At 55.3% G+C, this 27,872-nt stretch overlaps 2 protein-coding genes across 2 annotated transcripts in view; one reads left to right on the forward strand and one right to left on the reverse strand.

Annotated features, from left to right (window-relative positions):
• Positions 1-1,698: 1,698 nt before the first annotated feature.
• On the reverse strand, positions 1,699-18,925 carry BACE1 (beta-secretase 1). Its single transcript, XM_026657864.2, has 9 exons — positions 18,230-18,925; positions 9,158-9,246; positions 7,082-7,298; positions 5,712-5,849; positions 5,163-5,297; positions 4,233-4,334; positions 3,563-3,712; positions 2,867-3,038; positions 1,699-2,285 (listed from the first exon to the last, which is right to left on the reverse strand). The coding sequence occupies exons 1-9, from the start codon at positions 18,488-18,490 to the stop codon at positions 2,044-2,046; spliced, it is 1,506 nt and encodes a 501-aa protein (XP_026513649.1). The 5' UTR covers positions 18,491-18,925; the 3' UTR covers positions 1,699-2,043.
• Positions 18,926-21,643: 2,718 nt separating this feature from the next.
• CEP164 (centrosomal protein 164) overlaps positions 21,644-27,872 on the forward strand; it is a 72,785-nt gene continuing 66,556 nt past the window's right edge. The window contains exons 1-3 of the mRNA XM_029912909.1: positions 21,644-21,727; positions 26,667-26,779; positions 27,596-27,707. Of these exons, the coding sequence (XP_029768769.1) occupies positions 26,692-26,779; positions 27,596-27,707 (200 nt within the window). The 5' untranslated portion in view covers positions 21,644-21,727; positions 26,667-26,691. The remainder of the gene's footprint in view (positions 21,728-26,666; positions 26,780-27,595; positions 27,708-27,872) is intronic.

Consider the following 27,872-nt stretch of genomic DNA (forward strand, 5'->3'; position numbering starts at 1 on the left):
GGAGGAACATTGTACCCCTCCCCTATTCCTTCCCTGACCCCAGCAGGGGCTGCCAGAGCTGCCCCCTTAGCGGCACTTCTCTTGGGGAGCGCAGGGAAGTAGCCGTTCCCTAGGAGCTGCAGGACGGGCTGGCGACTTATCCCTAGCTCGACTGGTCTAAGCTGCAAGCCCTGGAGCAGAGACCCCCCTTGCAGCCTGAGGCGCCCAGACGTCACTCCACCAGCCTGCAGCGAGCGGCCCGTCTCCCGCCCAGGCATGGACAGCTGGCCTGGAGAGGATGCTCCTCGGCCCACCTAGGCAGACCCCGGCACTCATACCTGGGACGGCTGTCCTGCTCCCCGTACGACAGCATGGGATTGTGGTGGCTGCACACAGTGCTTATCTGTGCCGGGACTTGCCGGGGGCTCGGCAGTTCAGAGCCCCGGCACCTCTGGGTTTGTCATGTCAGTTCGGAAAGTTAAAAAATTGCTTGAGCCTCGGCACCTCTTTCATTACCAATTAAGCACTGGCTGCACACTACAGCCTTCAACCCCCCTGTGAGGAAGGGGCTGACCCAAGTGGGGCCCCCAGAGCCGGGTCAGTGAGGAGCAGAAGAGATGCAGGAGCCAGTTGGGGGAAGATCCGTTCTCTCTGCTCCCGCTTCACCACGGCCAAGGGCCCTTGAGATGCAAGCTCATGTAGGCAGCCCACGGGGATGGGATGAGGGCGGGTGGGGTGGGGAGAAGGGGGCTGCAGCAAACAGGACAGCGACACGCGCACACAGCACTGGATGGCATGGACCCTCCTGAATGCCATTGTGTGTCTGTCGCAGCGATGCCTGGCGGGGGAAAGGGGAGCTGGGTGGGTAGGCTGACTCGCTGCTAGAGGCCAGGCTCACCGCAGTTCCTGGGCTCTAGCTGAGAGGCCCAGTCCCTCCCGACGCGGGAGTGAAGGTGCTATTGGGTAGGCCTTTCCAGTTCAGAGATCTGAAAGGGGCACCTCCCAGGAGAGGAGGCCCAAAGCTTGACCCACCGGCATTGTACATTAGTGGCTGCCTGGGGAGGAATATCCCCTGGATTTTAAATGGCTATTTTAGAATCTACCACTGTTCACGATGTTTGAAAACCCAAACTATTGAAATGTAATGACCATGGTTTACGTAGGCCCTACACAAAAACAATGTTTTGGGATCCCTCTGCTGGCTTTGCAGCAGCAGCGGCTAACAAGCAATGCTCAGACCTGGGCTGATCCCTCCACGGACTCTGGGGGTGCGTCTACACTCGGTTGTAAACTCGGGTCTGGGGACCTGGGCTGTGCACTTGGTGTTTCCACGCTGCGCTGTAAACCTGGGCTGACAGCTGAGGCACCCGCCTCTCCCAGCTGTGCCCCCGGGTCCTTGCCGCACGACACAGACCGTCTGACTCGGGCCTGAGGCTCTGAGCCGTGTCCACACCGCAGTGTAACAGGGCTTGGACCCAAGCCTCCGTAGGGCTCGGACCCACCCCCAGCAGGGTCCTGAGTGCTGGCTGACCTGAGTCAGACGGGTTTGTGTGTGGACGGAAGTGGGGCTTGGGCTCAAACGTGAGTCAGAGCCCGGGCTTAGAGTGTGGCATAGGCGTACCCTGGAGCACAAGGGCTGCGGTTTGGCGAGGCCGTATCCCGAACAGGGAGAGGGAGCGAGTCCACGTTGGCCAGAGACCAAAGGGGTTTGATTCCCAGGCTCTGCACGCAGAGGGGAGTTAAACAGCGAGCAAGCTTCAATGTACTCCCCGGTGACCTTATAAACCTGCCGACAGGCCCAGCGTCCTGGCCTGCTGCTGAGTCTCACCCGTTGCTCCGGCGCCCACTCCCAGGGCAGAGCCAACGGCTCCAGGCAGTGTTGGCTGAGCCACTGGAGGGGGCAGGGGAAGAACAGACCCGGCTGTGGCCTGGGGCAATGGCTGGTGCTGTTTCCAGCCCCAGCCAAACTCTGTGGGCAGAGGAGCCTGTGCTGATGAGCTCAGCTCACGCTCTCCCTCCCTGCCTCCCCCCACCGGCTGCTCCCTCGCGCCAGCAGAGCGGGTGTCACTTGAGCAAGGATATGTCGTCGGCGAAGTCGTTGTGGTCCCGCCGCAGGCAGCGGAAGCAGCGCCACTGGAAGACCATGAGGCACAGCGGCAGCATGAAGAGGGCACAGATGGCCGCCATGACGTAGGCGATGGTCATCAGGGTGGACTCGTCCGTCTGCGGGATGTTGTAACCGCAGTCCTCCATGTTGGGGTGCACGTAGGGCCCCTCCACTGCCGCCGTCCGGAACTCGTCATGCACTGCGGACAGGACCCCCAGCTCAGTGCACCAGTGATGGGCGGCTGGCGCGGGGGCCGTGGCTACGCTTTGCTCAGCAGAGGACAGCGCTGGCACTTTCAGTTGCCCTGGTCGCCAGGAGGGAGACCAGGGCTACCCTGTATGCACAGGCCTGACGGTTCAGAGACAGCGTCGGAGTGGCACGAGTGGGTCCCGCGAGCCCCCCAGCTCGGCCCTGGCCTGGTGGGGCCCCAGAGCTGCCGTATGAAGGATGAGGGCAGCTGCAGAGCTCCATGGGCTGCACCAACTGGGAGCAACTATCATTCTTGTCCCCTGCCCCCTCTAACCACATGGACCCACTGCTCAGCTGGGCGGATGCGTCTGCCCCACTGGGACCAGCACTGCCCCCTTCCTTCCTGCAACCAGGAGAGGGGAAGCTGGGTGACTCGGCGGGGCTGCCGTGTCCCCCTCTCCTGCAGCCACCCCCCTGCTTGCAGGACACCAGAATGAGCCAGGACCTCGGCCCTGTGGAGACGCTACCACCCGCCCCGAATGCCCTGCCAGTCCCTGGCTCTCCCCCTGTGCTGCACGCCCCGCCCCTCACCGTGGCAGGTGCTGACGGCAAAGCCGATCCGCTTGCGGGCGCGGTCGAAGACCACGTAGAAGCCTTCCATGATGACGGCGCCCATGACGGTGCCTGTGGAGGACTGGGAGATGGCAAACTTGTAGCAGTCGTCCTGGGACGTGGCCACGTCCTCGACGGGGCGCAGGTATTGCTGGAAGGAGACCAGGGGATGGGTGTTATCAGAGCCCCTGGGGGGCAGGGCGCAGAGAGCTCCAGCCTACAGCTGCGTTCTGAGGAGCAGCCACCTCCCTAGAGCCCCAGCTCACTGGCCCGGGACTCGTGGCTTTACCACTCTGAGTCCAGGGTAGCCCCCTTCACTCAGCAACGCCCAGGCCAGCCTGGGAAGGGGCGGGAGAAGCGTGCACATGCAGGGCTGGTGTTGGAGAGGGGCCCACACGAGCTGGATTTCAAATTCCCCCCCCCAAATGTTTGGGGTGCTGGGCTCCCAAGTTCTGGCTCAGCCCGGTATGGAGAGAGGGGCCAGCTCTGAGTTGGGAGCCCCCCGCCTCCCAAATAAAATCCATGGCGTTTGGTGCTGGCCCATGTCCAAGGGCTGCTGCTCCTGTGGACCCCCTGGGACTGAGCTCTGCGGCTCCTTCCCGCTCACACGCTCACCGAGTGCTGCCTGTGAGCACCCAGCCCTGGCCTCGCTCGCCCGCCCCGCCGGGGACCCACCTGGGGTAAGATGGTGATCCGGAAGGACTGGTTCGTCGCCTCGCCCATCAGGTAGAGCGATATGACTGGGAAGATGTGCCAGGGGGTGGTGCCGACTTGCCAGCAAACCAGCTGCTCCCCCAGCCAGAAGCCATCCGGGAACTTCTCCGTCTGCCCCGGGGGGAAGGAGAGAGACCGTGAGACTGTGCTGGTGCTCAGTGACTCGGGCTAGAAGGTGTCAGTGCAGGGTGTCCGTGGGGGGACCCTTCCCTCCAGGGTGGAGCTGATGATGGGGGTGGGGTGTTGTCATGCTAGAGACTCTTTTAGCTGAGGCACGAAAGGAAGGCCCTGCCGGTCTGTGCTCTGTGTCATGGCGCTCTCCCCAAGGCAGGGCTGCGTGCCCACAGCCTCCGAGCCGCAGGTCAGCTCACATTGTAAGTGTCCCACTTCCCGAAGTTTCCTTGCAGATTGAAACGGAACAGCATTCTTCACTTTCTGTCCTAGCCAGCTGCCACCTTTTACCCCAGAGGGGGCTGCCTTTCAGTGGTGGGCGAAGTGACCCCTGAATATAGTCTGCTAAGCATTCTGTGAGAGCCGGGTCACAGTGGCTTGGTCTCTGGGGCCCTCAGCATTCACCAGGGACCCGGCTGGGGACGGGAGGGGCTAGGGTTTGCCAGAGAGCGATACTGACCGAAGACACCATTTTGATGGATTTCACTGCAGCCTCAAACACCTTCTTTGGCAGCCGGAGGTTGGTGGTCCCGCTGTCCACGATGCTCTTGTCGTAATTATACTGTGGGGGCGACACGGCGAATGAGGCACCAGTCCCGGCTTCTCTCCTTCTCCGTGGGCCCCCCGAGGCAGCACCCGCCCTGCTCCCCACTTAGCTGCGCCAGACAGGAGGCTGCCAACAGACTTAAACAACTGTTCCTGAGGGAGGCGGGGTCAAAGCCCCGGGCTTGGGCTGATGCCAGCTGAGCAGGTCGCCTCCCGCTGCCAAGCCGCCTGCTCTTCCCCAGCATCACTGACAGTCCCAGCAGAACTTCGCTGGCTGCGTGGAGCCTGCCAAAGGCAGCCGGGGAGGCAAAGTACGGAGCGTGTCTGGCTGCAGAGCTCAGCGGGCAGCTCCCCAGCAGTCCCTGGGCACAGGGGATTTGTCACATGTACTAATCCAGGGCCAGGCGTGTGTGCTGGCTGTGGGACCAGCGCATGCACCTGGAGAAGCATTTATCTCCCTGCTCCGGACGAGGAACGGGCCTGCACCAAACAACTCGCCCCTTTCACTGTCCGCGTCGTGCTGCTCTGGGCGAGGGGCCCTGCGCCGCCTCCAACCTCCCCCCCTCTCCTGGGCACAACGGGCCTCAGTGTGTAGGGCCAGGGGGTGCCCCCATGCGCCCCACAGGTCTGCACCCACGTGGTGTGCGAGCTCTAAGCCCAGCCTCCCTGGCCTCCATCCCTGCTGTGCTGATACGTTGGCCCCCTCAGTGCCAGGGAAGGGCTGAGAGGCAGGGTGTGCCGGGGGCTGGGGGAACAGTCCCCACTATTTCTCTCTCTGCGCCTCCCACAGGCGTGTGGCCCTCGCTCGTGCAGCCACGGACGCGTGGCCTCCCACCCCCGTCACCTCCTTGCAGTCCATCTTCAGGTCCTGCCCATTGATCTCCATCTTAACGATGATGACCTCGTAGTACCACTCCTTGCGGATAGGCGTGTACCAGATGCTGCCAATGTGGAGGGAGTGGTCCACGCCCCCGATGATCTGCAGCAGGGAGAGAGGGGTGAGCTGCCGTCAGCCCCGGGAGCGGGGCACAACCGCAGGGGCTTGTGGACAGGAGCGCTGCCAGCTTTTCTGCCGCCCTAGGCGGCGGAAGGTCCCGCCCTGAAATGCCGCCCCTCACAGAGGCGGCGGAAGGTCCCGCCGCTGAAATATCGCCACGGTCGCCGCCCCCCAAATTGTAGTGCCCTAGGCGACCGCCTAGGTCGACTAATGGGTTGCGCCGGCCCTGCTTGTGGAAAAGGAAATGGGGAACCAGCGAGAACGCTGACTCTGGAACCAGTCCCCGAGGGTGGGTGGGGCGCTCCCTGCCTTGTGACTCCCTGGCATTGCTGCGGCCAGCGCCTGGCACCGTCCCGAGCCCAGGGTCCCAGCGCTGAGCTGAGCCCGTGCACTCACCATGCTGCCCCCGACCGACGCCAGGGCCTCGGACTCGTTGGGAGAGAAGCCGGCCCCGCAGAGCTGCAGGGAGAAGATGTTGGGCACCCGGGTCTGCTTCACCAGCGAGTTGAAGAAGGGCTCCAGGGTGTCATCAGGCTGATGGGGGAGACAGAACCACAGAGCTATGAGCAGCCGGGAGAGACGGGGCAGCTGGGAGTGCTCCTCGGGGACCCCGCGGAGGCCTGGCTCCATTCCCCTGCACTTGCTACAGAGAGACCTGGTGTTGGGCTCCAGGTGGCCGACCCGTTTCTGAAAGCCAGAGCCAGCTCCCCCAGGGACTGTGTGTGGGTGACAGCAGAGCTAAGAGGAGAGGGGATTTGCCCGCTCCAGCAAGGCATGCCACCGGCAGGGCAAGGAGCAGCCGGGAATTTAGGTCTGGCTGATGGCAGACTGGAAATATCAACCGGCTGAGATAGCTTCATCCCCAGTCTCTAGAGCAGCGAGTCCTGGGTCACTGATACAGCCAGGCCTGGGGGGCAGGACACGGGTTCTGGTCCCAGTGCTGCTACAGCCTCGGGCAAACTGCAGTCTCTCTCTGTGCCTCAGTTTCCCCTTATTTAAGATGGGGGCTGCCTTGTGGGAGGGCTGGAGAAAGGCAGGGTGTTATTGCTCTCCTCTTTGCAGGGCTGGTTTTGGGGTGCACTGATAAAGCCAGTAGCTGAGTGGCATGGGGTTGGGTTTGGGGTGCAGTGATAGAACCAATAGCCAAGTGCTGTGGGGCTGGGTTTGGGGAGTAGTGACAGAGCCGTTGGCCGAGGGGCTGGGTTTGGGGGCCAGTGACGGAGCCGGTGGCTGAGGGGCCAAGGGGCTGGGTTTGGGGGGCAGTGACAGAGCCGGTGGCCGAGGGGCCGGGTTTGGGGAGACAGAGTCGGTGGCCGAGGGGCCGGGTATGGGGAGCATTAACAGAGCCGGTGGCCGAGGGGCTGGGTTTGGGGGGCAGTGACAGAGCCGGTGGCCAAGGGGCTGGGTTTGGGGGGCAGTGATGGAGCCGGTGGCTTAGGGGCCGGAGGGCTGGGTTTGGGGCGTAGTGATGGAGCAGGTGGCCGAGGGGCCGGGTTTGGGGGGCAGTGACGGAGCCGGTGGCCGAGGGGCCGAGCGGCTGGGTTTGGGGGGCAGTGACGGAGCCAGTGGCCGAGGGGCTGGGTTTGGGGGGCAGTGCCAGAGCTGGTGGCCGAGGGGCTGGATATGGGTTTGGGGAGCATTAACAGAGCAGGTGGCTGTGGGGCAGAGTTTGAGGTGCTGGATGTGCTCCCGTACACAGCAGCTGCCTGGCCCCTCCTAGGCCTTGTGGTGCTGAACCCCATCCAGGCCGGCGGTGCCGCGCTTACCCGGGCGATTTCGGCATAGGCCAGCCCCAGAATCCCTTCCCAGTTTGACCCGTTGATGAAGAATTTGTCGGACTCTGTGATGGCAGCGATGTTGGCGCGGACGGTGACGTTTGGGCCGTGGGGGATGGTGACCAGGTCCGTCCCCAGTTCACCTTCCCATTTGCCCTGGGTGTATGGCACGTAGACCCCTTTCCGCAAGTCCCGGTAGGTGCTGGACCTGCAACGAACGCCAAAGACAGGAGCAAGCCGTCAGGCTAGTTCTACTGGAGCATGGGAGGAGCTGGGGCCAGGGTCATGGGAGCACAATGGGCCCAGCCAAGGGGAGGGCGACGAACAAGCCCAGACATTGTGCCCAGTGGCTCAGAGGCCGGGCAGTGTTGTAATGTGCCGGGGGGGGGGGGGCTCCTCTGCCCCCCTCAGCACAGAAAGGGGCCATTGAGTCCCACCCCAGCACAGACGCTGCCGTCATGGAGGCCGACCAGCACCTGGCCGTGTCGGCCCTGAGCCCGGGCCGGCGCCGTGCCTGGCACTGCCAGCCTTAGGATTTGAGGGCTAGAGCAGGAGCCCCGGCACGTACAGTGTGCAGGAGGGGGCCGCTCTGCGCCCGGCTGCCAGGGAGAGGCCTGCACAGGCCCCCTCCGGTTCCCCACCAGGCCGGCAGCTGCCTGGGGCATCCCAGCGATGGAGCACGCAGGAGCCAGCCATGCGGCCGGCCTGGGGAGCGATTCCTGGGCCCGGCAGAGGCCCCCAGACGCTCTCCCAGAAGCAGTCTCAAGGGTGGCTCCCCACGTCCAGGGCCTCTACGTCGCTCCAGACTCCCCGTCTGCAAGGTGAGGACAGACACGTCCCTTGGGCCGCCCTCTGCCTGGTCTAGCTAGAGAGCTGGCTGGCTGAGCCGGGACACTCTCCCGAGGAGCCTGTGCGGTGCCCAGTGTCGGGGTCCTGCTGCCAGCTGGGACCCTGAGGTTCTGCAACTAATGACACCAACGGGCTGCGGTGATGGGTGGAGCGGGAGGAGCAGCGGCAGACGAAGAAGGGGGTCTGACGACAGAGAACAGCAATAAACACAGTGTTCCAGGCAGGAGGCCAGATTCCGGTCAGTCAGCCGGCTGTAAATCCGGAGTGGCTCTGCTGCAGTGGATGGGCTTACTGCACGTTTATACTGGCGTCCCTGGGCGTTGGTGCATGCAGCCCAGTGACCCCTCAGACCGGCCTCGGAGCTGGAGCTCGCTCTGTCCGTGCGGTGTGGAGCAATGGTTCATCTCATTACTCCATGGGAGCACGCTGCGGGCCCCGGAGCGGGCCCAGTGACTAAACCTGGCCATTGCTGCCAGCACCTGCCCCAGCCTCGTGCGCCGGCTCCTTTCCTGCCTGTAATTCCTCTCCCTGGAGGGGAACCGCCAGGGCTCTGCGAGTGCTAGCGGGGGGCCACGGGGCAGCCTCACCTCAAGCAGCTCTTGGGGCTGAGCACAGAACCGCCACCCTGCCCGAGGGGGGAGCCCAGCAAACCCCCAGTGGGTTCCACGCCAGAGAGAGCCAGCCCCTCGGGAGCCTCCTGGGCCTGCCCTCTCCAAAGTGGGATAACCAGCCGACCTGAGCAGCGGGTGCAGGGAGGGAGCATTCCTGGGGGCTGTGGTCTGAGGGCGATGGCTGCTGTCAGCTCAGGGCGTGATTCCGTGAGAAGCGGCTTCCACAGGCTACCAGGCCAGGGGCCCGGAGCGGCAGATGGGGTGCGGGGAGGGGGCACAGGTTGGGGGTGGAGAGGGGCACCGCGATCTCTGCTTGGGCTGCTGTGGACAGGACCTCCCTTCACAGCAGCCCCCTCAGCATCTAGCTACGTCCGGGGCCCTGGGCCCAGCAGGGAGCCCCCGGCACTGCCACAGCTGGGGATGCTGGCTCAGAGCAGGGCCCCCTCCCCAAGAGGGGAAAGAGCAAAGTGGGGGTCCCCTGGGAGTCGCTTTTTGGGGCCAGGGCGGTGGGTGCCCCATGGCTGAGCCACCAGGCGGGGTGACTGGGCTTCCCCAGTGCAGCGCTGCGCTCTGCCCCGCCAGCCTCTAGCACGCCGGCCATACTCACAGCTGTCGCTGGTAGTACCTCCGCAGGAAGGCGTGCGGCGCTGCCCCCACGGCAAAGTTACTGCTCCCCGTGTCCACCAGAATGTTCAGCTGGGGAAGGAGAGGGGGGAGCCACGTTACTTAGGAGCAGGAAACGTCGGTGCTAGTACCGCCCCACCCCTGCCTGGCTCCGTGGGGTAGCCAGCCCCTGCCATGGCCTGGCCTCTGGTGCGCTCTGGGCTGTTAATGCCTTAGCTTTTAACGTTTGCATTTATTCACAGGGTGGGGAGAGTGGCAGTGCCCAGATTTCCTCTGCCCACACCCTGTGCCCCAGGGGCCTCCCCAGTGCCCAGTCCTGAGTCCCCCAGCTCCAAAGCCAACTGGGAATGGCCCTTGCTGTCACTGTTCCCAGGGAAGCCTCAGACTTCAGCTCTCCAGCCCCACTCCCTCTGCGGCTGTCTGTGATCAGCCTCTGCAAGCGGGGGGGAGGGGGGATTTGCTGCGGCAGGACACCCGACTCCTGCCACCTTGCAGGAACCAGCCCACTCAGCAGCGTGGCTGGGCACTGCGGAGGTATCCACTTCCCTGCGGGGCAGGGCGGGAGAGGCAGGACTGCACCAAGGGCTCCGCATTACTCCGGCAGGACACCCTGGGGGGCGCCAGGCATGGTGCAGCCAAGCTCCGGGGGCTTAAACCGGAGCCCAGGGAATGGCTGGCTGCATCAGACCAGGGGTCATCCAGCTCAGGGCCTGCTCTGCCAGTGGCCGGCCCCGGCAGCTGCACAGGGAATTCCCCCTCTAGGACACTTCTGGGACTCCAGGCCCCCCGGGAAGGGTCCCTCCCTGGGAATCGCCCCCAGCTACCCCCACCCTGTAACTCCTGCCCGGGCCCCCTTTGCGGCATTGGGTCCAGCGCTGATGTGGAAGGAAGAGTCCAGCCCAGTGAACCAGTGTCCCCACCCATGCCCGGCAGTGCCAAGTACTGGCTCAGCTTGACCCCAAGGCGCCGGGCAGGAGGGTAGATGGGCATTCAGAGGCACAAGAGCAAAGGCCGAGAAAACCCCTTCAGTCACCCAAGTGAGGAGGGTGTTCCCTGAACGCCCCCAGTCCCACACTCCCAGGGGAGCAACGGCAGAGCAGGGCGAGCGGAACAGAGGGAAGGAAACCAGCTCCAGGCCCTGGTGACATATCCTGCTCAGACTCCTTCCCATCAATTTGCACAAAGGGATCTGGCTGCTGCCCCTAAACTCCAGGCAGACCCTTGCCCCTTTGCAGGCTCAGCCCGTGCAATGGGGCAGGGGGAGACGCTCGGTTCCACTGGGTATCGTTCTACTCCAGAGCCTCTGCCTGCTGATCTGCCAAGACTGCCTTGTCTGACAGCCCCCAGAGGGGCTTCTGCTCTTCATCTGCAGAGCCAGAGGGCACTTGCGCTAATCAGAAATTCACTCCGGCTGCAGCAGGGAGAGTTGTCCCAATGAAGCTCTGACACCAGGGTCTCAGCACTGCACCTCCCAGAGCAGGCTTTTCCTATTGCACCACTGCCTCAGCGCGCTGCTAGCTCAATGCCGTGCGACGCACCACTGCCTCAGTGCAGCACCGTGTACTGCTGTTGCAGTGCCAGGCTGTCTCAGTGCAGTGCTGTTTCACAGTTAGGTTAATTGCTTGCTTGGCTCATTGATGAATTCTTTGTGAGCTATTGTTTGGGTGAGGAAGGGCCTCTGCTTGGAACAGTCACAGAGCAGCGAGATGTTTCTCCTTTGCCTTATGTTCCTGCATTGACCCCTCCTCCTTGCAGAAACAAATCCATTTCCATGTCAGTGGCCTCTGACACAAGCCTGCGCTCTGCTCCCTGAGGGGTCCCTGTTCACATGCTCTGTGATACCATGACAGCAGCCTCCTCGCAGCTCCCAAAACACGTCCGCAGCCTAACCTGGGAAAACACACCCGGCTCCAGCATCAGCTTTCCCCAGCCATCAGAGGCACAAAAGAACCCCCCCCTCGCCCGCCCTTCTGCCCCTGAAGCCCTGGGGCGCGGGGGCAGAGAGCAGCCCCCTCTGCTCAGGTGGGACCCACGGCAAGTGCCAGCAACCTGCTGGGTCTTCCTGTGAGCAGCGAGACCCACCCAGAGGGAGTTAACGCCTCACTCATTTCCACTCCCTGCAAAGTACTGGGGCTTTAACATGTCATTAGCCGGAGGGGGCATCGCATGGCCTTCCCCTACACCAGGACTCCTCTGCCCCTCCGTCTGGCCCTTTAGGCCCCTGCTAGCCAGGCCGTACGCCTCACACAGCTCTGCCAATGTCCCACAATCCTGCTCCACCCCTCATTATCTCCTTTAGAAACTGCCCTTGTGCCACAACTGTGTCCTAGATCGGTGTTGCTCTGCAGGGTGGCTAAAAGCAGGGCGGGGGGCACTGCTCACTCCACCCAGCGACGTGTTTCACAGGGTGGAGCTGTACAGCAGCCTAATGCACCCTCCAGACGAGCCCCCCTCCGGTGTGTGTCAGTCAAAGGTTTAAGAGCACCCAGAGATACCGTCAGCAGCTGGATCGCAACTGATACAGCAACACCTGCGCTAAGAACCCCATCTTCACTAGGCTACCCGGCGTCTGCAGGCCCCGCCTCTAAGCCCCTCTGCATGGCTTCCAGTGCCTTTCTGTTTGATCGTTAATTAAAGGCCATCTGTGCTAGGCAACTGATCCCTTTTTGCTGGTCCCGTGGGTGGTCACTTAAGAGAGGTCTCGCTGGACCAATACCCCGCTAAACAGGCAACATATGGCAGCAGGGAGAGAGGATCAGCCCAGCAAGGCGAACGGTTCACATCCTGAGACCTTACCCCATCCGCACAAGAGCAGTGACCGAGGCGGGGCCCTGGGGAGCACACAGGTAAAAGCTGCAGGGTATCTGGGACCTGTGTCCTGGTAACAGGGTAAAGGCTTTGGACGGCCCAGGTGCTGTCAGACAGGCTGGGACCGGGCTTACACCATCATTCACATCTGGGCCCAGTGCGCACGAAATGCCATTTCATGTGGCGTAAACGGCAGCACGAGGTGCAGGGCAGGAGGATCAGGCCCCTGCAAACTCAGGTTTGGGGGTTTCACGGGGATAGCACCTCTCTCCCAGAGACTCCACCCAGGCATTGCTCTGGACTGGGACGTGGGAGCCAGCAGCGCCTAGCCGGGTGTGTCGGAGAGGCCTCTCCACTCCGGAATTCACCCCCGGCGCCCTTGGTCCGACGGAGCCCCCATCTATGGAACTCCCGGGTTCCCTGCAGACGCATCTCTGCTCCGGAGGGCGAGAGGTTGGGGAGGGGCCCATGGGTGGCTGGGAGTGGTCACGTGCTGACATTGCCACAATATGCAATGGGCTCTAAAGTCTGACTTGTTGCTGAGCCTACAGCCGGGCGGGTCCGAATGGCGGAAACAGGGACTCCTAGTGGAATGAAATACATTATTGAGAGTGACTCCCTGGGGAGGTGCTGCACAGACCCATAATTACAGCACAATTGACATGGCATAAAAATCTAGTGTCCAGAGACATGAAACCTAAGGAGGGAGACAGGGCCAACCAGGAAGGGATGGGGGAGGGCGGCAGGTGATGGGAAGGCAGCAGAACTTGGAGAAGAAACAGCCTTCCCAATGGAAATGCCTCCAGGCTGATTCTTGGGGAGCAAGTTCCACCCCCTGGGGGCTGCCAGGGACCCCATCAAGGCACGTGATGCCCAAGCACAATCAGATGCCAGGCTGGGCTCTAGGAGGCATTCTGGATGCAGCCAGGGCCTGAGGACAAAGCTCACCACAGGCGGCATTAGTGAGGGATATCAGTGCTTAATGGCTCTGAAAAAGCCAGGGGTCTATCATAATCTGGGAGCAGCAGCTTTGGTAAGAAAGTGCTTAGAGTGCACCCATCGGTAACCCGGCTTGCTTATCAAATATAGTGTGCTGGTCTGCAACCCCCCAGCATTGCTCGACGGGCTCAGCCAGTGAGTGCGTCCTGCACTCTTTGAGGTCGAGACACGGGCTGACATGTCCCACGATGTGAGCGGGCCAAGGGGCTTGAGGCTAGCCGCTAGCCAGCCCCTGTTTGGAGCTGGAGCCCCTTTAAGAACAGGAGTTGGGCCTGAAAGGGGATGATCAGACCCAGCTGGGAAGGGGGACAGGTGATCTCTATAGAGTCTGAAAGAGCCTAGCTCAAGGGAGGGGCTACAGGGAGGTGGCTGGGGAAGCTGATGTTGAACTGATTTAGTGTGTTCGAAGAAGAAGCTGGGTCTGAAGGAAGGGCCTGAGCAGACCTTGGGCTTGGTGCTAGTCCTTCCTGGGCTGGGGAAAGTCTCCAGCAGCCCTACCCAGGGGTGTGTGTATTCATGTGCAAATTGGGGGCAGCCCCAGGCTGCTGGTGAGTGGCCAGTGGGACCCCGAGGGTGGGCGAAGGTCAGAACCCTGCGCTCTGCAGGGCCTTTCCAGTGGCCAGGCCGAAGGAGCCCCACCTACGTCGGCCAGGAAGAGGGGGCAGCAGGGAGCTGAAGAGCCGGTCTGCCTGGACAGGGCTGTGCACACAAATGGGCCTGGCTGCTGAGTGAAGGTGAGTTACAGATCGGTGCTGGACACAGTCCGTGTGTCCCATGCCTGGAGCTGTGGCACACGGAGCCCTGGGCGGCTGGACCCGTTAACAGGCAGATTCTTAGCCGGGCTGTACTTGGCAGTGCTGTCTGGGCTTCTGAAATTAACCAGGGCAGAAGCTGATTTGACCCTGATCCTATGTGGGGCTTAGCTCCCACTGTGGGTGCTGAGTGCTCTGAGTCTGCAGGATTGGGCCCTTCCTCTTTAAGCAGGGATTTTCCTCTTTTGTTTTTTAATTTGACTTAAGTTGCGCTGCTTCATTCTCCACTCACATCTGAGTGAGCATGAAATCATTTTTTAAAACTAGATTTTTTAGAAATATTTTTCTCCCTCTCCTTCTTCCACTGTAGGAAGTAGTTTCCTAGAGTATGGGGGAAACTGAGGAAAGACCTGGTGTTTCCTCTGTAACTCTTTTCCCCACAGTCACTCCTTCCATTTTCTCCCCTGGACATTCCCCTCCTTGCGTCCATCCTTCCCGCCCAGAAACAGGAAGTCTTGGCAGAGCTGAGTCTGTGCACCCCCGGTCCGTGTGTGACAGGCTGGAACAACTTGGATCCTGGGTGGATCGGCGTGGGGGGGAAGCAGTGACACGCCCTCCCCAGTGGGTTACGTTTGCTTTCTGCGTATGCCTGTGTGAGGCACCCAAGAACGTGGTCAGATTTTTGCGCTGGTTGGGTGCTGAGCACTTCTGCCATCTGGCCCCTCTAGGCGCCTAAATGGGTGCTGGGCGCTTTGGCGAATCTGCCTCATGCGTGGGGGGAGTGCTGGGGCAGCTGGCCCTGAGCTCTTCCTGCACTCAGGGCTGGCCATGCTGAGGAGTCATCCAGTGAGAAAGCTACTGATAGAACATGGGGGCCTCAGCCATCACAAGAGAGGCCCACTCAGAACATGGGCTGGGCCAGTCAGTGCCTAAAGCTGTACTGTATTACAAGGGCTGATCCTGCATGGCGCCGTGGGGCTGCAAGGTGGCGTGCACAAGGCTGTATTGTGTTTTCAGAGGGCTCCTAGGCACTATGGCAAGGCAAATAATAACATTACAGGGGAAGGAAAGGCACGCCAGATGCAGGGGTGTGGCATGCGTTTGGAGGGTGTCGCGGGGAGGGGAGCTCTTTACGGTTATAACGGGCTCATTAGCCATTCGAAATAGCTGCTCTGTATGGGGTGGCTGGAGCTGCACAGCGAGGCCACCAGCAGGGAATTGGATGGGTGTGTAGGGCAGCCACGGGCTTGGGGAACCTTTCACTTTCCACGTGTGCATCTATCCCAGGCCCAGCTCTGCCCAGCACCAGACTGCTCTACGGTATTCTTGGTACAGCCCCCTCCATTGTTTGTACCCACAATGCATGTATGTGCACTGTCACGTGCTACATGGGATACTGGTTTGCAGCTCCCAGTGGGCAAGTGACCACATCTTATAACTGGTACTCATGGGCTGTCTCTGCAGCAGGCCAGGGGCTGAATGGACTGCATTAGTAGGAGCATTGCCAGCAGATCGAGGGAAGTGATTATTTCCCTCTATTTGGCACTGGTGAGGCCAGGAGCGCCGCCAGCTTTTCTGCGGCCCTAGGCGGCAGAAGGTCCTGCTCCAAAATGCTGCCCTCCACAGAGGCGGCGGAAGGTCCCGCCACCCAAATACCACTGCGGTCGCCGCCCCCCAAATTGTAGTGCCCTAGGCGACCGCCTAGGTCACCTAATGGGTTGCGCCGGCCCTGGGTGAGGCCACATCTGGAGTACTGTCCAACTTTGGTCCCACTACAGAAAGGATGTGGACAAATTGGAGAGAGTCCAGCAGAGGGCAACGAAAATGATCAGGGGGCTGGGGGCACATGACTTACAAGGAGAGGCTGAGGGAACTGGGATTGTTTAGTCTGCAAAAGAGAAGAGTGAGGGGGGATTTGATAGCTGCTTTCAACTACCTGAAGTGGGGTTCCAAAGAGGATGGAACTCGGCTGTTCTCTGTGGTGGCAGATGACAGAACAAGGAGTAATGGTCTCAAGTTGCAGTGAGGGAGATTTAGGTTGGATATTAGGAAACACTATTTCACTAGGAGGGTGGTGAAGCACTGGAATGGGTTACCTAGGGAGGTGGTGGAATCTCCATCCTTAGAAGTTTTTAAGGCCCGGCTTGACAAAGCCCTGGCTAGGATGATTGTTGGGGTTGGTCCTGCTTTGAGCAGGGAGTTGGACTAGATGACCTCCTGAGGTCCCTTCCAACCCTGAGATTCTATGACTGCAGGGACTGGACCATGCTCCTATCCCTGAGGCAGCCTCTCTGGCCCATAACTGGGGCAAGCTAGCAGGGGGCAACTTGCCTTGCAGCTGCCCACACGCTTTCTGGAGCCAGCCAGAGGACTCCAGTCCTCAGGTTTTCCTGTGTAGCATCTCCCACCAGCCCCTTGGACATGGACCGTGTTGGAAGGGACTGTACTGAGCTCCTTGCCCAGTGGACACCCAACTCGCAGAGAAGTCAGCTGGAATCCAGCACCCACTAAGGGGCAAGCACTGGGCCTAAAGAACAATCCATGTGCCTTGGGACACCCCTGTGAGCATCCCCAGGTTCCCCCGTGCTTGCCAGCCATCCTATTACCTGGCTGCTGATAGCTGTGAGCATCACAGCCCTGAGGAGGGTGTGGAGCTACACCAGGCCATGCAGGGCCAAGGAAACCCTGCTTCTTACTAGATCATTTAATCAGAGGGGGGCTGGCTTGTTGCAAACCCCAGCTCTTTTAGTTAGCTAATATGCTCCCAGCACAGCAAGTGCAGGTCACTGGCTCGAGTCTCATGCTGCATGTGAGTGTGAGCTACTCAGGAGCTCAAACCAAAACAAACCCTGGAAGGTTTGACCAGTCAGGAATTGCATCCCCAATCCAAGCAGATAATAAACATGCTTAATGTGCTGTCATGCACACGCTGCTTGCTGTGTGCTTCCGTGGAGATATCCTCTGGAAGCTCAGACTCCACACACCCACTCACACATCTGTAACCACATGCATGCTATGCACACATGTATACATACTACTCTCACATGCACACAGATTACACAGTCACCTCCTCCCCATGCACTTCATTAGCACCTGATTCTGCATGACTGCAGTCAATAGGAGCTTTACTGTTGATTTCAGCGGGTGCAGAAGCAGGCTCGTATTGTGTACACACAAGATACAATCCCACACATATCTACATGCACACACACCTGTGCGCACCCATATACATACATACATACACACACACACCCAGCCTCCCTCTATTTTTTAATCATCCCGTGGGGTGAAGCTCAAGTTCCCTGAACTGCACCCCACTTTCATTTATAAATGGCTGAAAACAATGAAGAAAACGCTGGCGAAGTGCCAGGCTGGTCACTCGCACAAGGCTCTGTGTTTTCAGTAGAACAATACTGCCATTTCTGAATCTTCCTTCTGATGGGTGCACAGCTGTGGTGACATTCTCAAAATAAATACTTGTCGTTTTAAAATAGATCTGTATTTCTCCAGGGGAGATTGTATCCCCATGCCCTTCCCCTTCCCTATTCCCCCTCCTTCTCATGCATTTCTGCATTCCATAGGAATCCAAGATGAAGTTGCTAAGGCATCAGAAAACAATTGCAACCCCTGAATATTGCTGTTGTGCACAAGTAATTCAAGTGCCTTACTTGCGGGCTGGGTCAACCTAAGCACAACGGTGTCAGCTAAGGACAGAGGCTGGCTCGGAGCTTTGCATTTCAGTGCTGTAGGGTTATCACTACGATACTGTAGGGTTGAAGGATCCATTTGGGGCCAAGTCTTGCAGCCCTGGGCTCTGACATCCTGGGAGTCTGCCCTAAAGAGAGGCCGAATTCGTCTTTGTGCTGCACTTCCTTGGGTTTGAATATTAGTAAAACATGTACAACAACAACAACCATCATCCAGATGCCCAAAATAGCCAGCCATGAAACACAGGAATCAACAGAACTGAAGGCCTATTCTGTGACTATATAGGGAGAGTATTTACCAAAAGACCCCTCATTTGTACATCACAGAATGTAATTGCCACACACAGTCCTACAGCCTGGAGTGTTTCGTTTGCAAACACCTATAGAGAGCAGTTTATAAAATGCTATTTCTACACCCGGCCCTTGCCTTTTGTGTCTGAAATGGGTATCTGTAATGCCTCGTGCAGGCACACGGATAATGGCTCTGTACTCTGGCCACAAAATTCCCTTGAGTGAAGTTGTATTTCTCACTCTCCGGCAGTCAGAGTCGTCGCTTTCTAAAATTGCTATTTTTTTCCTGCTCTAAGACTGTTTAGATTCTCTCTTGACCAGTGTGTGGTCTCTCTGGAGCACAGTCACACAGTACCTGGGGGTGAGAGAGAGAGACACACACACAGGTACACATACCAAACCGCACATGCCTCAACTTCTGTGAAGTCGGGGCTTAGTCTCAGCTTCGCAAACCTGCCCAATAACCCGCGGCCAGGGAATGTGGATAGCACGCCTTACCTTTTGTGGGGGGCTCCCTAGAGTCATCTCCACATAGTAGCCCTGTCCAGATTTTCCTCTCAAGTTATCTATCATGTTCATAAAACTGCTTCTTTGTCTGGAATCCTCCCGCTCCTCCTCAGCTGAGCGCTGCATCCTGTGGGCCTGTTGCAAGGTCCCCATCCCATTCCTCAGAGGCACCCGGATCCCCAGATGTGGCTGGCTGGCGTGCACCATGCCAGAGCCCAGCCACAGCAGCAACCAGGGCAACATGTGAGCCATTTGGGTGAAAGCCCTGCCCAGCCCTTCCCCTGAATTTGCTGTTCCTGAGGTGATGGTGCTGTGGCTGTCGTTCTTCAAGGAAATCCGTCCCTCTGCACAGACAAATGCATAAGGACCAGGTAAAGTTTTACTCAGATAACCAAATGCTCCGTCCTAGCAAGCCAGCAGTCACCAGTAGCATCTTTGGGGCAGAGAGAATTCCAGGTTGAAAATCTATCTAGACTGGTAAGTCTAAAGCAATAACCATCAAGCATCTAGGAGAGGAGAGAGGAGATTCAGTGCAAATAAGAACCTGGAAGCAGCAGTCATGCTGGGATGATTTTTTTTTTCCTTCTTCTTTTGGTTAGCTGAAGCATGGGAAAATCAGGCAATCTGGTCAATTTCCAGGCTCTAGAGACAGCAGTTGTCAGTCCACCATAATCTCTTCACTCTGCAATCAAGATTTGGAGGCGGAAAGACTTGTGGCTGCCGCTGTCAAAGCCAAAGGTTTTTTTTCCCCCCCAAAGATCTCTGGGAAGTGTAGTTTTCCACTTTTGCTTCCCGTTCAGGTAACGGCTAAGGCTGGTTTTGATGCCCTTTGGTGAAAAGAAAAGTCTCTCTACTATCTGGACTGAATGGTCACAATTCTGGCTTTGTAGCCTCTGAATTCCAAGAGAAAGAGAAGAAAAACCTTCAAGAACTCTTTGCCATATAAATTTCACCTAACAGGGGCAGCTGAAGAAAGCTGTATAAGAAAATGAAGTTGCTGTTTGCTTGTTTAAAGTATAAAGTTTATTTGTAACATGAATATGTGTGCACCTTCAAGAGGGTTATGAGTATACGTGCTGAGGGATAGAGGAAGGTTGCTCGTCATAAGAAGCAAGGCTGATTTCAGGATCTGTAGTTTTTAGAGAGCCATCTTTCTATCTTATAGCAATATTACTAAACCCAACCATTTGAAAGCACAAGACATGACCCAACAAATCATGAGAGAGACTTAAAAATTGAGGTTTTTTTTAAAATACATTTGGGGTTCTTTTTATTTACTTTCTGGTTTCTGAGCCTTTGGAGAGTCGCTTTTTCTCTGCAACTACAAGAGCTAGAATTTTTTTGTTAAGTGAAAACTGAGATTCTTGCATAACTCCACGAGCAGGGGCTTTAAGAAAAACACCAAATATTGGAAGACTCACAATAAAATCAAAAGAGCACTCTCCCCAGGCATTTTTGTTTAGTCTTGAATTAAAAATCTGCTTCCCAAACAGTTCGTTGAATGAATTAATTGAACCATTTTGCCTGGAGTCTGGAGATGATTTATATTCCCTGAAAACCCATACAAAAAAAAGTAAAATTGAGCAGAAACTATAGCAAGTAAAGGACCAGGCTGCAGGGTAGCAAAGTGAAGTGCACAAAGTCTAAACATAGGGGTCCTAATCCAGAAAACATGTAGGGCTTCTCTACTCTGGAAAGTTATGTCAGTATAATTGTACTTGTACAGACATAACTGCCTGTGTGGACACTTTCTTCCATAATAAAAGTGGATATTTTCAGTTCATTTTAAACCCCTTTCCAAGCAACGTAACCTAACTAGAAAAGGTCCTCCTAAACTATAAGTGTCCGTGTGTGTGTGTGTCTATATGTTTACACTGTTATAACTATAGCAGTTTAAATTCACAATGTAATTTATACAGGTAAAATTTACCTGTGTTGACAAGCCCGCACTCAAGGACTTAACCATACTTGCACTAGTAGTAGCTTTATTGATTTCAGTCTGGCTACTCAGATACATAAATAACTCATGGAGGATTGGTTCTCCCCCCCCCCTTTTTTTTAACTTTAAAGCAAAGTTACAAAAAAATTAACATAGTATATTCTTACTTATTTGGGATCAGGTTAATATTCAAAGAACCTGGCTAAAGATTCTGGCCGGGGAGCCCTCCTCTGCTGAGTATGTTAAAAAGGGTGACCAAATTTCTAAATAAGACTCTTAATGTTAATGGGGCTAATGTAAATACCACGAGTTATCCCAATGGTTCCCGCTGCAGGATCAGGCCCTAAAATTAATTCAATTTTAATAATCTCAGGTAGAGGTTCTTTAACGCTCTCTTAGTGTGGATTACATCAGTGGTCTCCAAAGTGGGGTGCACGGCAGGAGGCGCGCTTTTTTGGCTTCATCAGTTCGGGCGGGAGTCTGAGCGGTGTGGCAGGGGGTGCGTGCTCAAAACTTTTTTTTACTGATAGGGGTGCGCGATCAAAAAAGTTTGGAGACCACTGGATTATATCCTAACAGAAGGCCTCCGAGACATCTCCACTCCCATTAGTCACAGTTACACAAGATCTTGCAATTACATCAATTGCAGACATGGAAATGTAACATTAGGAAACGTATCTGTATTTTTAATGGTCTCTTTATGTGATTTAGCTGGAGAAAGTGAGGAGGAGAGCTAATATAGCAAGCCTCCTACAGACCACAGTTTGGTGCCTACTGATCTAAAATTGTACTAACCAAGAAAGGATTTTTAATATATTGTTTCACAGCTTTGTTTAAAAAAGTGACCGCTGGAATTCTCGTGAAGTAACAATTTTGGGGGGATTGTGTCCCCTATGGGCTTGGGGGGTCGGGCCCCTGTCTGTGTGTGTCATTACACTAGGTTTGGGGGGTTGGGTGACCAGACAGCAAGTGTGAAAAATCGGGACGGGGGTGGGGGGTAATAGGAGCCTATATAAGAAAAAGACCCAAAAATCGGGACTGTCCCTATAAAATCGGGACATCTGGTCACCCTATTTGGGGGGCATCCCCAGGGTGGTGTCATGATGCTAGTTTTGGGGGGTGACCCCTGGGGTCATGATGCCCAGTTTTGGGGGGCATGTCCCCTGTGGGCCCCGTAGTGTCACTGGCCCCGGTTTGGGGAGGGGGGTCGTTATACCCAAGGAGGCTCATTGCAGCCCACGAAGCGGACCACAACTCCCACAAAGCCCTGGGCCAGCTAAAGGCCCCACGTGACTCGGTCCGACGCCTGCACCAATCCAGTGCCGCCGGGCCTCCCCGGCGCCCAATCAGGCGGAGGCTGGGGCGGGCCCTGCCGTTGCTAGGCTTAGATCAAGCCCGGAAGTAGTTGCTGGCCGGTCCAGGGCAACCCCCAGGCGTCCATGGAAGCGGAGGGTGGGGAGCCCAGGCTGGGGGCCGCCTCCCCCCGCTGGCGCTGCCCGTAGGGACCGGGGGGTGGCCCAGGCTGGGGAGGTGCGGGGGCCCCGCGGAAGGTAAGGCCGCCCTGTCATGGGCGTCTGCTGTAGGGGGCGCGGGTGTGCAAGGGGGAATGGCGGTGGGTAAGTGTGCAAGGGGAGTGGCGATGGGTAAGTGTGCAAGGGGTGGGTAAGTAAGAGCTGGATAAGTGTGAGAGGTGAGTAAGTGTGCAAGGGGAGTGGCGGTGTGTAAGTGTGCAAGGGGTGGGTAAGTGTGCAAGGGGAGTGGCGGTGGGGGTGAGTGTGGGCGTTGAATGTGCAAGTGGAGGGGGAAAGCTGGTGCAAGACTCGGTGTGAGTGGGTGTGCACAAGCTGTGCCGTGGGGAATGGGGAGTGCCATGGGGGTAAGAGTTGGGAGAGTTCCTGCTGAGAGCATGTGGGGGTGCCAGGGGAGTGTGCATACGGAAAGGATGTGAGGGAGCAGGGCTGTGTGCTGCGGGCGTGAAGTCCGTCCCTCATTCTGCTTTTGGCAAGCCGATCATGAAAATCCGTTTCTATGCCAGCACTCTGCCTTGTTGTTTTTAATTTCCTCATATGTGGTGGTTAATGAAGGCATTAGCCACTAATACCAAGCTGGGAACAGCATACTCATTTCATGAGTGTGGTAGGTAGCTCATGGCTTCACAATATACGTTTATGTGGTGATATATACTGTACACACAAGCACTTTGGTACATGTACAAATTGGGATTCAATTAACTGGAATAAGTCAGCATAGACCGGTTTCAGAATAGCAGCCGTGTTAGTCTGTATCCGCAAAAAGAACAGGAGTACTTGTGGCACCTTAGAGACTAACAAATTTATTTGAGCATAAGCTTTCTTGGGCTACAGCCCACTTCTTGCATCTGATGAAGTGGGCTGTAGCCCACAAAAGCTTATGCTCAAATAAATTTGTTACTCTAAGGTGCCACAAGTACTCCTGTTCTTTCTTCTGCTGCTAAAGAGTGTGTGTGAGCGAGATGACTATAAACACTAATAAAGAAATAAGAATGGAAGCACCTTAAGCTTAAATTGTCCATATTCAGATGTTTTAGGTCACGTATGTTCAGGAGAGAATGTGGAGTAGGATTTGTGGTGCTGCTTTGATCCTGTGGTCTTGAAAATACTGCAGTCTGGGCCCTAGTAGGATTAATTGCTGGTTACGTGGCTCATTTTACATAAGAGAGTTAAAAATACAGAGCTGTCTGAGGTCATTGGAAAGGGAAAAGACAAGGAGAGCTCAATGATGGCAGCAGTGTGGTGCTAGTACTTAGAGCTGTCCTTGTTAGCGTGTTGACAACATTGCCTGGTACGCTGCCTGCTCTTGATAGTGATGATTGACCGGTACAAAGGCACACAGGAAGTGAAAGACCCACTGAACATCACCGAGAAAAAGTGGATGGCGGTTTTCCGGGGCACTAATCGTTCTTTTGTCCGGCCTTTATGTGGGGTAAAACTATTAAATAATCATCACTAATAAGTGACCGTTCATGTTTAATATTGGGGATAGTCTTCTAATAACTTTATAATTGGGACACGTTATCATCGTCATGGCAAATCCAAAGGGACATAGTCTCCTTGCAGATCAAGTGCCACCTGGATCGATCTCTCCCTAGATCCTTATGGTGGTCTGGCTGGATATTCAGTTTATATCTATCTTTGGCAATCTTACCACACCACTGAAGCTTTTGGTAACCATGGTAATTGCTGGCTGTATAGCAGCATTACTTGGTTCACATGCTTCATAATACATTGGTCTTCCATTCTAGTAATGTCTGTACCAAGAAAGCCACTGAAACCGAACCAGTGCTGATGGAGGCAGTTGCTGGGTTCAACTTCTCATATCCTCATTTCTGATGCTGTCTTGCCACTTAATGTGGAGCAGCTCACAAAGACCATGAGAATTAAAAACCTCAGTCTGATGTTCTTCAGCACCCACGTCTCACTGCCGTACAACAGAGCTGGTATCACCCTGGTTCTATGGATCTGTAGCTTTGTGGCATGTTTGATGCCACAAGGTCCCCACAGAGGCTGCTGAAGGGCCTGCAACATGACAGCAGTTGCTGCTATACCAATGTCCACATCTTTTGAGCACCCTCCAGCACCGTCGGTGCTGCTTCACAAGGATATGACGGTTGCCACCTGCTTGAGGTCCCATCTAGACAGATTAATACTAAACGGATTGTAATTTGGAACTGGAGGTCGCTTGATGGTGATGGCCAGGGATTAACCAGACCAATGCGCACTGCTTCTTGCCCAGCCAGATCAGCGATTCACCAATCTGAGCCAACAAGGCAGTGTCATTGGCATGTCTGAAATCTTGAAACAGAAGGGTGTTTAGCTCACTGTCACCGACAGCTGGCTCCTCAAGCTTATCCATAAACAAACTGGTGCTGATATTGAATAACGATAGCGACAGAACACAGCCTAGCCGAACTCCTGTGGAAATAGGAAACCAGGTTGTGTATCTGCCACTGACTTGAACACAGCTTTCTGTTCCTTGTATAGCGCTCTTCTATCATTGACATTATCTTCCCAGGGATTCCAAGTCATCTCATCCGATCCTGCAAACTTGCTCAATGCACTGAAATAAAGGCCTGATGGAAGTCCATAAAAAGTGCTGCATGCAGCTTATTAAATTCATCCATCTTCTCAAAAAGCAGTCTCAAGGTGAGTGACCAGGTCTGAAGCCACGCTGAGTATCCTGGCCTTTGCCATGAAGTGCATTGTTGATTAAAGACAATTATAGGGAAGCGAAGACTCTCCCTGGGATTGACAAAAGTGTAATACCTCTGAGTTGCTACATATGGCCTCATCACCCTTTTTGAACAGAGTAAAAATAATGCCGCCTTCCAATTGTTGGCGGTTATGTTAGTGCTCCAGAGGGTCTGGAAGAGTCTATGCAGCCTTGGTATAACAATACTCTCGCCTGTCTTCAGTGATGATAGTGGTGATGTTACAAACTCCTGGTGCCTTCCCAGGCTTCAGCTTACAGACTGGAATCCGGATCTCTTCTTGGCTGAAAGAAGGTGGCTCTACCGGAACTTCTTGGCCCTCTTCAGGCAGTGTATAATTGAGGAACATCATGATGTGGTCTTGCAGACTCTGGCTGATGCTGCTATCCCGGTTCTTTACTGTACCACCCTCCACTGCAGACACTGCACAGTTGCATAGAGACTGCAGAGATTGTGCCTGGTGGCAGCCAGTCCAAAACTGGCTGCCTGAGTTGACCACCAGGATTCCTGATCTTTCTTACGCAATGACTGGATGCTGTTCCAAAGTTTAACCCGTTCAGCCTCTGCTTTTGCTCATGACCAGTGTACCTTTTTTCTTAGCTCCAGTTGCAGTGAGCATCTCCTCACCGATCAGTGCTTGATGTTTGAAGGGCTGTGGCCACAGCCCTGAGCTGGCAGTCATCATCCTTGGTGACTTGAAACTACTCCATTCCTTCAGTCTGTAATGTTTCAACAGCTTGAACAACCCAGAACAAAAAGCCATCTGATACCTCAATTCTAAGAATAGCTTTTGGTTGAATTGGACTAATTTCAGCCCCATTAACTGGCTGTTGTAGAAGTTGGAGGTGCACATTTGTCAGCAGAAGCTGATGGTCGTGTCAAGTTTAGCGCCATCGTGAACTCGTACATCCATGACCAATGACTACCAATGATTTTTAACAAAGACATGATCAATAACAATTCTAGAGAAACCATCTGGCCTATACCAGGGCTGCTTGCGATTCTTTGTGTGTCGGAGGAGCGAGTCAGCAATCACCATATCATTGGCAGCTGCCCTGTCGATGTAGCTGAGTCCTGGTCTGTAGAACCCACTGCGCTTCCCGCTCAGGGCCCCTGTGACCCTAGGAGTGCCTCAGTGCCTACTGGCAAACTCCAGTCAGGCCTGACAAAGGCACTACACCTAACACATAGTTGTCATGGCATTTATCTATAAAGAATGTCATATAAGGTGTCTAATGAAAACATATAGTGTACTGGCCATTAATATCATTGTGCAGTGTGTGTAAGAACACTACAGGAGGAATTATGGATACTTACCGATATTCTGCTTTAAGTCTGTAATCAAACAAAGAGGAAAAACAGGTTTTCTTCCAGACAGGAGAGGATGTAGTTATCTCCCTGTCTCTAATGTTAATTAATCAGGATTAGCTAAAAACAATGGGAATTACATTCACATATTGAGGCAACAAAAAAAGCAAATGAACGTAAGGACAACATCGACAGCTTGGCACCTACACCTCAAAGAGCAACCAGCGGGGCAAGGAACGTTGTCTCGGGATACGCTTCACAAGATGCATTTCAAAGGTGTCCTGGCCTATAAGAAGAGGGGGAAAAGACCCGAAGTTTATCGATTTACTGAGGAAACCCTTTGTAGTGCTTAGGGGAATCATGAAAGTCTGGATCCTGGTATGTCTGAATTCCAGCAAGCACTACAGGAGAAGTTTTAGATGAGAGCCTGTTTTAGAAAAGATTAAATTGCTAGAGTTAAGTTCTAGTCTTGCAGAAACTTTTTGTTTTAACCAGATCTTTCTATTATCTTTGTTTAGTATCATCACTTGAATTTCTGTTCTTTAGTAATAAACTTATTCTTGGTTTTACTATATGTTCTCCTCAGTGTCGTAATACGAAAGTGAGGCTCCTCAGTTCACCTAGCGGGCTGGTGTGCGCACTGTCTCTTTGGAGTTTCTGGGACTAGGGTTCGTCAAGTGTTACCTGCAAGGCAAATTAAAAGCTGGCAGAGCTTTGGAGGAGATTGGCTGGCTAACAGACTGGGCTGACAGGGAGCTGTCACCCAGTTTAGCTCCAGCAAGTCTCTCTCTTGGTAAGAGGGTAATGAGGTCACCTATAGTTCTGGGCTCCCCAAGAAAGCGTCACAGCCCCACATGCATATCTGCTAATTAATCTGTAATGAGTGAAATTCATTTATATCTAGCTAAGGACATTGGTTGTGTTTTCACTACTAGGTGCAGTCAGTGTGTCCCCTTATGAATGGACATGGCAGGACCCGCTATACGCATTGGGGATCAGCTCATCCTAGAAGAAGATTATGATGAAACATACATACCTAGTGAGCAAGGTAACTGGCACCTGCCTTCCTCAGAGCAGAAAAATTGGGCTCTCAAATATTGCAGGAGAATGGCAAAGCAGGCAGAATGAGTGATGTTCAGTGTGTTGGAGAGTTGAAAAGGTAGCTCATGTGTTAGTGACACTCCATCCTGCTGTTGGTAGTGCATCAGTAACAGCCAGTCTCTCAGAGAAATTCTGATCTGCCAGCAAATTCAAGCCGGAGGGGTTGCAAGGCAGATTTAGAGGCTGACGTTCGTCCAGTCAGACTGGCCAGTGCCCTCACTGAGAAGCGGTGCCGAGTTGGCTCTTGGTTCAATTCCCTTGCAGCCGTTGGGACTGTCACAGAGGAAACCAGCCACCTGGGGCTGAGCAAGAGAGCCGAGCTCCTTTAGGAAAACGAGGGAGGAGATGGTGTCGGCTAGTGGCTAGAGCGGGACGCTGGGATTCAGGGTTCTTGGGACCTGATTGTCCTCTTCCTTACACTGGTTTTCACTGGACTTCCAGACAGTTAATTCCGACGTACGGCGGTGAGATAGTAGAATAAGGCTCCTGGTTTCCATTCCCATGGATATACCTCAGTTTGTGGCTGCCTCTGTCTCCCACCCCTGCAGAGTTCAGCCTTGCCTCGCCCATTGTAAGATGCTCCCTGGCACATAGGCTGCACAGAGCTATAGAAAACATCCCAATTCTAGTGGCTTCAATGAGGGGGTTTCCCAGCACCCCTGGGTTGTACTGAGCACAGGTTTGCACAGGAACGCACAGCCTTGCTTGTCTGCCGCCCTGTCTTCTACTGACTTTTGTTTCCTCTACTTCTGTTCTACTACAGAAATTCAGGAGTTTGCCAGGGAGATAGGGATTGACCCTGAGAATGAGCCGGAGTTGATGTGGCTGGCCAGAGAAGGCATTGTGGCTCCTTTACCTCCAGAGTGGAAACCATGGTGAGAACTTTAAATCAGCACTATTTCAATAGATTGCCAATCTCTCTTTGCTAATCCCTCTCTGGGTGCTTGTCAAATAAGTAGGGGAAAGTAGCCTAGTGGTTGGAGCAGGGGACTGGGTATCAGGGCTCTTGGGTTTTATTCCTATCTCTGTAACAGAACCAG

The sequence above is a fragment of the Terrapene carolina genome, unplaced genomic scaffold (genome assembly GCF_002925995.2).
Source record: "Terrapene carolina triunguis isolate 2854851 unplaced genomic scaffold, T_m_triunguis-2.0 Scaffold374, whole genome shotgun sequence".
Classification (NCBI taxonomy): Eukaryota; Metazoa; Chordata; order Testudines; family Emydidae; genus Terrapene; species Terrapene triunguis.